This window comes from Myotis brandtii, unplaced genomic scaffold (genome assembly GCF_000412655.1).
Source record: "Myotis brandtii unplaced genomic scaffold, ASM41265v1 scaffold170, whole genome shotgun sequence".
Lineage (NCBI taxonomy): Eukaryota > Metazoa > Chordata > Mammalia > Chiroptera > Vespertilionidae > Myotis > Myotis brandtii.
This window is the reverse complement of record NW_005356260.1, coordinates 537,359-547,487: the sequence shown is the minus strand read 5'-3', so window position 1 is coordinate 547,487 and position 10,129 is coordinate 537,359. Positions and strand designations below refer to the sequence as shown.

The window sequence follows — 10,129 nt, the reverse complement described above, 5'->3', positions numbered from 1 at the left end:
GATGTGGGGATGGCCCATCTCCCCCCTCAGGGACAGACCCAGGGCCCGAGTCTTAAGGACACGAGGGAGAGAATGGAGGTGCAGCGGGGTGGGTGAGGGGGGTCTAAGACTGCCCCCCCTTTCCTCTTTCCCGCAGTGGGTGGTGGGTGAGGAATTGGTCAGAGCTGGCCCTTAGCGCTCAGGTCCACTGGCCCCTCCTGGCACCCACTGCCCCGGTTGTCAGCAGTTCTGTTGCTTTTCATGCGTGGGTCTGAGCATGGGTGTGAACCCCACAGGGACCTGGCCCACCATTTCCACGCCCTTTATTGTCACCCCCCCCACACACACACACCCCCCAGGGCTGCTGAGGGCAGCTTGTGGACACTGGGGGACGGGACAGGGATGATGTCACTTCCTCTGACTCCTCTCCTTCCCTGGCCTTGCACAGACCGGGACGTGCGGATCCAGAAGGTCTTCAATGGCTACCTGAGGGTCACAAACGAGAACTTTCTGGACGCCTATGAGAACCCGAACTCCACTGAATTTGTAGAGCTGGCCAGCAAAGTGAAGGAGGCGGTGAGTCCACGCCCTGGGCTGGAGCCCTGTCCTGGCTGTATCTCCCTGGGCTGGTGTGGGGCACGGAAGGGCACCAGGTCCCAGGAGGGAGGGAGCGGCCTGGGCCGGGGGCAGAGGTACTGGCCTCACTGAGCCTCCTCTTTTTTCTGCAGCTGAAGCAACTGTACAGTGAGATCCCCGTCCTGCGGCCCTACTACAGGGAGTCGACAGTGACTGCCTTCAGGTGGGTGCTGCGGAGAAGGCGGGGGGTGGGGAGGTGCTGGGAATGGGATCCGTGCGCTGTTGTAGGGGGACAAGTGCCTGGTGGCCAGCAGGGTGATGCAGCCATGAGGCCCTGGCTTGGGGAACCAAGTCCTGTTCTGTCCATGACTGCGACAGCTCCTGTCTGGGCCGTGTCGCTCTGACGGAGGGCGCCAGGCAGGAGGGCACCGGGCCTGCCCCGTAAACGGCTCCGGAGGGCTGGTGCTCCTCTGCTACGTTTCCACATGTGGGTTTGGGTCTGCACCGGGCATCGGGGAGGGTGGGGCCCAGCGGGTGCCCAGAGCCCACCTGCATCTCAGACTTGGGCCTCTCCACAGCGAGGGCAGCGTCATCGCCTACTACTGGTCGGAGTTCAGCATCCCCAGCCACCTGGTGGAGGAGGCCGAGCGCATCATGGCCGAGGAGCGCGCCATCCGCCTGCCGCCCCGCGCCCGAACCCTGAGCTCCTTCCTGCTGACCTCGGTGGTGGCCTTCCGTGAGTGCGGGCCTTCGGGCTGCGGGGGTGGGCATTGGCTGGCCGGCCCGGGCGGAGCAGGGGACCACGCCAGGAACTCCCTCTCCTCCGCAGGAAGATAAGACAGCGAGCCGCTGGCTCCTCCCCTGGGGAATAAGGAAGCAGGAATGAGGAAATAGGCCAGACCAGTAAAACCTCGATTCTCCCTCTTGTTTTTCAGCCACTGACCCCAGAACAGTGCAGACCGCCCAGGACAGTAAGTACCACGCCCTCCTCCGAGTGGCGGGTTGGGATGTGGCCAGACGCCCTTTGATCCAGGTGTGCCCACAAGTCACACCTTGGTGACAGCCAGCACATCCCTTCGCCTGTCCCCAGGCCATGAGATGCTGCTTCCTGGTCCCATCTGGGCCCATGGCAACCTGGGGCGCCTTGGAGAGGCCAGCCCTGGGGGTACCCCTTTGGGGGTCGGGGCTGCTGGCCCGGCCGCCCCCGCCCGGCTCCGCCCGGCTCTGCCTCTCCTCCTCTGTTTCCCACAGACAGATGCAAATTCGCCCTGCACGCCCGATGGGGGGAACGGACTCGCTTCACCACGCCCGGCTTTCCCGACAGCCCCTACCCAGCCTTCGCCCGCTGCCAGTGGACCCTGCGGGGTGATGCCAACTCCGTGCTGAGCCTCACCTTCCGAAGCTTTGATGTCGCGGCCTGTGACTCCAAAGGCAATGATCTGGTCATGGTGTATGACACCCTGAGCCCTGTGGAACCCCGCACGGTGGCACAGTGAGTGTTCCCGGGGTGCAGAGTCAGGCTGTGGGAGCTGGGCTGCTGCCTCTGGTGGGCGGGGCCTCTGGACCAAGTTGGAGACAGTGTGTGTTACCGGCCATTGCAGACTGACAGGCAGCAGAGGGCAGGTGTGGCGCCGTCCTCAGCATGAGCTCAGCGGAGCATGGCGGAGGCGACGCGGTGGTAAAACGCGGTTTTGTGGAGGCCTATAGGTTGGGAGAGGCTGCCATTGAAAAGATAGTTTGTTGCTCGACTGGCGTCGACCTATGAACCAGGAGGTCGAGGTTCGATTCCCAGTCAGGGCACATGCCCTAGTTGTGGGATCAATCCTCAGGGAGGGGGAGTGCAGGAGGCGGCTGATGAGTGATTCTCTCTCTCATTGATGTTTCTATCTCTCTCTCCCTCTGCCTTCTTCTCTGAAATCAATAAAAATATCTATTCTAATAAAAGGATAATATGCTAATTAGACCGGGTCGACCGGACATCTTCCGGTTGTCCTGCCTGCCTTCCGGACAAAGCCACGGTGGCGGGGGCCAAGGCAGAGGCATGTAGGAACGATCAGGCCAGCAGGGGAGGGCAGTTAAAGGAGATCAGGCCGGCGGGGGGAGCAGTTAGGGGCAATCAGGCCGGCAGGGGGGGGAGCAGTTAGGGGTGATCAGGCTGGCAGGGAAGGGCAGTTAGGGGCGATCAGGCAGGCAGGCAGAGGGGTTAGGGGCAATCAGGCAGGCAGGCAGGTGAGTGGTTAGGAGCCAGTGGTCCCGGATTGCGAGAGGGTGCAGGCCGGGCTGATGCCCCACCCCCCTGCACAAATTTTGTGCACCGGGCTTCTAATATATATATATATAGCCTTTAAACCTTAAAAAAGAAAGGAAAGAAAAGACAAGAGTTTGCTACTCACAATTCCCAAATGGAGGGCCCCCCTGGGGAAGCACTAGGGTGGTCGGGACGCGAGGACACGGTGGCAAATGTGGCTATGCTGTTCTGTGTGGTTCCCGCAGGAAAGGTGAAGCAGGGAGGTGCTCTAAGTACCTCCAATGGGCTCTGGGGCCTGGGGCTGTCTCTCTGGGGCTGGGGCCTGGTTGTGGGGTGATTAGACCAGTGGGTGGTGGCCAGGAATGTGGGAGCCCCAGGGAGGAGACACGGGGTGGGCTCTGGATGGGTTGGCTTACACGTGAAAGGTTTGGCCATGGGTGTGTCTAGACTATCTCTAGGAATGGGCTGACCTTGGGAGGGCCCTCTCTACAGTCAGCAAGGTCCCAGGTGCGAAAGCATCGGGATTGCAGGGACTCAAAAGGCATCATGCACCTGCCACGGACGTTGGGGTGCGAGATGAACGCCACCCCCGCCAGCCGCAGGTCGGGCAGGAGCTACCCTCAGAGGTACTGCGGGTGGGTGGACTGCCCCCTCCCCAGCTCTGCCTACATCTCAGGATGAATGACAGGCTAAGAGTCAAGCCCAAACCCAGGGGGAACCATCTGCTGCCACAGATTAGCATCAGGATCTCTGTCTACACCCCTTTTGGTGCAGGCTTCTCTCCCTCCTACTTTACTAACTGTACTACAAATAAACACATCTCCTGGGAGGCAAGAGAGGAAAACAGGCATGCGTAAGGGGGACCTACATTATTCATAATCTTACTTTCCAGAAACAATCACTCCTGATTTTGTGATGTCTGTTCTTCCAGACTTTTCTGCTGTGTGAGTGTCTGTTTGTGATTATATTTAAACTAGAGGCCCGGTGCAAGAAATTCATGCACTTTGGGGCAGAGGTCCCTCAGCCAGGCCTGCACCTTCTCGTAGTCCGGGAGCCCTCGGGGGATGTCCGACTGATGGTTTAGGCCTGCTCAGTCCCAATTGGCCAGACGCTAGCAGCAAGCTATCCTACTGGTTGGAGCATCTGCCCCCTGGTGGTCAGTGCACGTCATAGCAAGCTGTTGAGTAGCCTTAGCATATCATTAGCATATTATGCTTTGATTGGTTGAACGGAGGACTGGACACTTAGCATATTAGGCTTTTATTATATAGGATATAGGGTTATACAGCACCTTTGGTTTTGTTATCTGCTTTTAAAAAATGAAGTTTAAAATAAAATGAAGGGAAAATAAAAGAATAAATAAAAATGAAGTATATAGGATAGGGCAAAAGTAGGTTTACGGTTGTTCGTATGGAAACTCTGTAATAATAAAAGTGTAATATGCTAATTAGGCCGGATGTCCTTCCAGACAAAGCCGGGGCTGCCAGGGAAGCCCTGGTCCTGGGTGCCAGAGGGAAGCCGGTGCCAGCAGCCAGGTGAAGGAAGGCCTACTCTTGCACGAATTTCGTGCACCGGGCCTCTAGTAATACAACAATTAATGAATAATACAAGAATAAAGCCTGCGTTTCACGTACTCACAATTTTAAACCTACATTTGCCCCACCCTTGATTGTGATGGTCTTTCCAAATCAGTAATTCTGTCTCTGATCCTCGTTTTCCGATGGGACAGATGTGGTGTAGCTGAGAGGCAGCAGGACATGGTCCTTGGCCACATGGGCTCCAGAGCCTGATGCCTGGGCTTGAATCCAGCCCGTCACTGACTGACTGTGGAATCGTTAGTTCACCTCTCCATGCCTCAGTGTCCTTATCTGTAAAATGGGGCTGATCGTCTCTACTGTGCACAGTGGCTGTGAAGCTACCTGAGTTAATGGCTATAAAAGCACTGAGTGTTAGTAGTTCATAGTGTTGCGACTCCTGTTACTGCTGTTAGTTAGCCTGTAGTTTAACGAACCCTCCAGTGTTAGGCAGTCAGTGTTTCTGAGGTTTTGCTATTTCAGACGGACCGTCTTATCATTAAATCCTTACTGAGGTCCTGTGTGGGGCGGGCCTTTTGTGAAGGGGCCCAGGGTTAGGGGTGGGGTCCTTGGGCCCCCTCTGCGTGGCTTCTGTTTGCCCTCACTAACGCCCGCCTCTTTTGCCCCCACAGGCTGTGTGGCACCTACCCCCCCTCCTACAACCTGACCTTCATCTCCTCCCAGAATGTCCTGCTCGTCACGCTGATAACCAACACGGAGCGGCGACATCCTGGCTTTGAAGCCGTGTTCTTCCAGCTGCCCAAGATGAGCGGTAAGGAGGGGCTGGGCGATGCCGGGGCAGGGGCAGGGGCAGGGGCAGGGGTGGGCAGAGGGAGAAGGGGACAGCAGGCAGTGGTGGGCTGGCCAGGTCGGTGACAGAGGCTGGAAGCTTAAGCCATAGGCCATTAGCCCTTCACCTGGGTCCCGAGCCCCGCCAACGCCGTCAGCCTCCCAGCACTGGCTGTGGAGCCTCCCGGTGCCCAGCTGCCAGGCCTGCAGCCGACAGCCCTGGCTTGGCCTCAGGCCGCTCCGCCTGCCCCTCCGTCTGGCCCAGCCCGTGCTCAGTCCTCCTGCTCTTTCTCCTCTTCCCTCTCAGGCTGTGGTGGCTACTTATATGACGACCGCGGGACATTTAGCAGCCCCTACTACCCGGGCCACTACCCTCCCAACATCAACTGCACGTGGCAAATCGAGGTAGGAGCTGTGCGGGGAGGCGAGGGAAGGGTCGGAGATGAATGAGAGAGAGAGAGAGAGGCAGAGGGAGGAAGGGACGCTCCAGATGGCACGTGAGGAGCGCAGAGGGGATGAGCTCCTTGGCCACCCCGCAAGGCTGCAGGTGTGAATCGCACGGGTGGCAGGGTCGTGCGTGGCAGGGTTGTGTGGGGCTGATCTGCTGCGAAGTCAGGCAGACCCAGACTCAAGCCCCAGCTCCTCAGTGGCTGTCTGGGGGCTGTGGGCAGAGCCTCAGCTTGCTCTGGGTCACATAAGAGGGCTGGTGGCTGCTCCCAGCCAGAGGTGCGGTGGGGCCGACGAGGTCGGAGTGGGCATGTGCCGCTGAGTGCACTTGCTGAATGGCCCTGGGACAAGAGTCCCGCCCACAGGACTGCTTCTCATGCCCTCCCAATCCCAGATCCATCTCCTTTTCCTCCCTCGAAAATGGTGGGAGGACCTTCCAGTCCTTTTTAAAAAAAAATATGTTTTTATTGATTTCAGAAAGAGGAAGGGAGAGGGAGAGAGAAATAGTAACATAAATGATGAGAGAGAATCATTGATTGGTTGCCCCCTGCACGCCCCACACTAGGGATCGAGCCGCAACCCGGGCATGTGCCCTTGACTGGGAATCGAACCATAACCTCCTGGTTCATAGGTCAACACTCAACCACTGAGCCACACTGGCCGGGCCCAGCCTGCTTTAGTGCTATAACCATGTCTCTTGCTCCTGAGTCTAGAGGTTCTTCCAAACACGGCCCCCGACCCCTCCTGCTCTGGGTGGCATGTTGCCCCCGTGGCCCGAGAGGAGAAGCAGCAGCCACGCTCCCTGCCCACCCCCTCCTCCCAGCCCCATGGCCGCCGCGGACACCCTCGGGTTTGGGAAAGAGGGACAGAAGCCGCGGAGACCCAGCAGCGTGTCTTTCTGCAGGTGCCCCACAACCGAAACGTGAAGGTGTCCTTCAAAGTCTTCTACCTGTGGGAGCCCAATGTGCCCGTGGGCACGTGCCCCAAGGACTATGTGGAGGTCAACGGGGAGAAGTGAGTGCCTGGGGGAGGGGGGTCGGCTGGGGAGTGGGGGCACTGGCCGGGGAGTCAGGGACCGGGCCTGGTGCCCATGTGGGGGGTGGTGCCCATGTCCTAGGAGGGGTCCTCTGCCTACAGTTGGCCTCCCCCACAGGTTCTGCGGAGAGAAGTCCCAGTTTGTGGTCGCCAGCAAGAGCAGCAGGATCACGGTGCGCTTCCATTCGGACCAGTCCTACACCGACACGGGCTTCTTGGCCGAGTACCTGTCCTATGACTCCAGTGACCGTGAGTGGCTTCTTCGGAAGGAGGAACCTGGCTGGAGGGAAGGACCCTCCGTGCTGCATCTTCTTAGCGTTGGGCCTTCCTCGTCCTAAGACACCAGGCAGTGTGAGGCGCCTGTCCCTCTGGCAGCCTTCTGAACGGAAAAAGGCTACCTTACATGCATGAATTTTTTTAAAATCTATTTTTTTTAAAGATATTTTTATTGATTTCAGAGAGGAAGGGACAGGGAGAGAGAGAGAGAGAGAAACGTCATTGATCACTGCCTCCTGCGTGCCCCCTACTGGGGATCGAGCCGGCCACCCGGGCATGTGCCCTAACCAGGAATCGAACCATGACCTCCTGGTTCATAGGTCGACGCTCAACCACTGAGCCACACCGGTCAGGCCGTGCATGTAAGAAAGACCCCCGTGAACATGGGCACATACCACGCCCTTCGGCCCCAGATGCGGCCCCTCAGCCCGAGGACCCTGGGTGCCTTTGGACCACCTGTCCCTGTGGTTTGGTATCACTGATCATCGGTGCTTGGCCTTTTAGCACCTTTATGGTTAATAGCATAATTTTGAGACGTTAGAAACTTCTGGGCGTGAACACCACGCTAACTGCTCCCGGCTTTGACAGGTGCATGAGCTGTCCCTGAGGGATCTAGCAGTTTCTGTTGCCTTTCATTTCACTGTCTGTGGTGTGAGTAGCGGTTCTTCCACATACAATTGTTTGTTTTTTTGTGTGTTGGCCCTTCATCGGAGAATAACCTTTTGAAAGACATTTTAACTGTACACAGGAGTCCAAGGTTTTAATTTAAAATTCTACTGAATGGCTCTCCACCAATAGTGACATTAGCTGAGCAAACCCCTAGGATAAGTGACTAAGCTACCGATGCAGACAAAGTGACAGTGGTCTCCCCGAACCTCGCCGTCTGCCTGATGACATCAGGTGTCAGACACCTTCCCATTTCAGAAACACGGGAATGCGGGAAATGCCTTGATTAGGGAAATGTGGGACAGGACACCCACATTCCCGAGCTGCCCAGCTGCTGTTGCTCTGTGTCGCTCTAGGGCGCTGGCACTCGGGGGCCACAGAACACCCAGCCAGCCTCTCTCTGCTTTGCCCAGAGCTCCCGGGGTTGGGTCAAGGGCCGTCGGGAGGGACCTGGACCAGCCTTCCTGTTTCGGCTGTAAGCACCCCCTGGCCACGCTTGGTGGACCTGGAGACCCCTGCCCTCTGGTGCCCGTGGCAGCCTGCTCCTCTCCGTTCAGGGCTGGACTGGCCAGTTTTCGTTAGTCCTCAGTGTGGCTGCGAGGTTGGCTCTGGGGAGGGCGGTGAGGCGGGGAGCCGGCTGTGGAGGCGGGTGGAGGCCCGGACCTCAGGCCTGTCCTCTCCCCGCAGCGTGCCCAGGGAAGTTCATGTGCAACACGGGGCGCTGCATTGGGAACGAGCTGCGCTGCGATGGCTGGGCCGACTGCGCCGACCACAGCGACGAGCTCGACTGCAGTGAGTGGGGCCGTGGGCCGGGTCGTCCTCTCTTGCCCTTGCCGTGCCCTGGAGCCTGCCAGCTGATCCCGGTGGCCTGAGGTGGCGGGAGGTGGTGGGAGGTTGTGCCCGTCCCCGAGTAGACATCTAGCCCTCCCTCGCTCGGCTGTGTGGAGCCTTGGCCTCGTGGAGCAGCTCCACAGGCGGTGAGCGGGGCACCCGGATGCTCTCCAGGGACCAGTTCCCCCGGCAGCTTCCCAGGGAAGCAGTGAGTGACGAGTGAGCTGGGGGCTCACATCCCGCTGAGCCCCCCCAGCTGACTCCCACCCTCGCCCCCCCAGAATGCAACGCCACCTACCAGTTCACGTGCAAGAACAAGTTCTGCAAGCCCCTCTTCTGGGTGTGCGACACCGTGAACGACTGCGGGGACAACAGCGACGAGCTGGAGTGCAGTGAGTGCCCGTGGGGGCTGCCCGGGGGGGCCCGGCTCCCTGCTGTCCACTCAGCTGGGACTTGGACCCCTGACAGTGCTTTCTGCTTCCCAGGTTGTCCAGATAAGAACTTCAAGTGTGGCAACGGGAAGTGCATCCCCGAGAGCCAGCGATGTGATGGGAAGGACAACTGTGGGGACGGGTCCGATGAGGCCAAGTGCAGCGGCGGTAAGGCCTGGCCCCGCCCTCTGACCTTTAGGGGGTTCCTCCTGCTCCGGGGAAGCCGCCCAAGCACACTCACATGCAGTGCGTGCAGAGCTTAATAAGCACAAACTGCCTTCTTGACGCAAGGGCGTCCGCAGAGGGAGAACCTTCCAGAACGTGGAGGACCCTGGGCAGGGCTGGAAGGACAGTGGACGGTGGGGTGGCGGGTGGGCCGGGCCTGAGTGAGGGGCGTAGATGGCTGGATGGCAGGCTGCTGAGGAGGTCCCCAGTGGAAATGACTTGCTCCCCATGTCCTGCTCCCCACGCAGGGACTGTCGTCACCTGCACCAAACACACCTACCGCTGCCACAACGGGCTCTGCTTGAGCAAGTCCAACCCCGAGTGTGACGGGAAGAAGGACTGTAGCGACGGCTCGGATGAGAAGAACTGCGGTGAGCGGGCCCGCCCGCGGGCACAGGGGGTCCACTGTGCAGGCACAGACAGGCGGAACCCGCCAGGGCCTCCCATCCCATTTCTGCCCTGGCTGCTGCCCGGAGGAAAGGATGGCCTTGCCGATTTGTTGACTGGCACGAGGGCACTGCCCCAGGGGCGTGCTCTGGTCCGGGAGGCAAGGCCCAGGGCAGCCAGCAGCTCAGTTGTCCTGGTCCCGGCGGGGGTGCTGGGCTGGCCTCTGCTTCTGGACCCGGCTTTCCTGTCCTGCCCGGGGGAGGGGGCACAGTTCCCCAGCCTTCACCAGTGTTTGCCCGCACCCCACCCCATGCTTTAGTTTGCAGTCTCCTGTGTGTGTGCCAGAAGCCCTGGTCCAAGTTATATCTGAGCATAGCAGCTGTTCTCTGACTTCATGTCACCCGCCCGTGCTCCCTCTGAGCTGTGTCTTCAGCGTTTGCCAGGGAAATCTAGGCAAATGGCACCCCTGGTAATCTGAGCAAACCAGCAGGTGTCTGCAGGTGCCCGAATGCATTTGTGCAGGGGGGGAGCCTGGGGGGATGTGAGGGTATTGACCTTGGGAGCAGGGAAGGGGCCCCGTGGAAGTCAGTGGGTTCGAGGCTCAGAGATCCTCGCTTGTAGGGTCTGTCATGCCACAATGGCACCAGCAGTGCTGTGCCCACTGG

The 10,129-nt window shown here is 59.2% G+C and overlaps 1 protein-coding gene across 2 annotated transcripts in view; it reads left to right on the top strand.

Annotated features, from left to right (window-relative positions):
- The window catches only part of ST14 (suppression of tumorigenicity 14 (colon carcinoma)), a 22,011-nt gene that overhangs the window by 3,428 nt on the left and 8,454 nt on the right, over positions 1–10,129 (top strand). The window contains exons 2-14 of one of the 2 annotated variants that reach the window (XM_014537045.1): positions 428–555; positions 708–778; positions 1,134–1,291; positions 1,491–1,526; positions 1,807–2,047; positions 5,010–5,149; positions 5,474–5,571; positions 6,518–6,627; positions 6,767–6,897; positions 8,278–8,382; positions 8,703–8,813; positions 8,907–9,020; positions 9,326–9,498. In XM_014537045.1, the coding sequence (XP_014392531.1) occupies positions 428–555; positions 708–778; positions 1,134–1,291; positions 1,491–1,526; positions 1,807–2,047; positions 5,010–5,149; positions 5,474–5,571; positions 6,518–6,627; positions 6,767–6,897; positions 8,278–8,382; positions 8,703–8,813; positions 8,907–9,020; positions 9,326–9,498 (1,616 nt within the window). Of the gene's footprint in view, positions 1–427; positions 556–707; positions 779–1,133; positions 1,292–1,490; positions 1,527–1,806; positions 2,048–5,009; positions 5,150–5,473; positions 5,572–6,517; positions 6,628–6,766; positions 6,898–8,277; positions 8,383–8,702; positions 8,814–8,906; positions 9,021–9,325; positions 9,799–10,129 lie in introns of those variants that run through there. The other variant, XM_014537044.1, reaches the window with a different exon arrangement.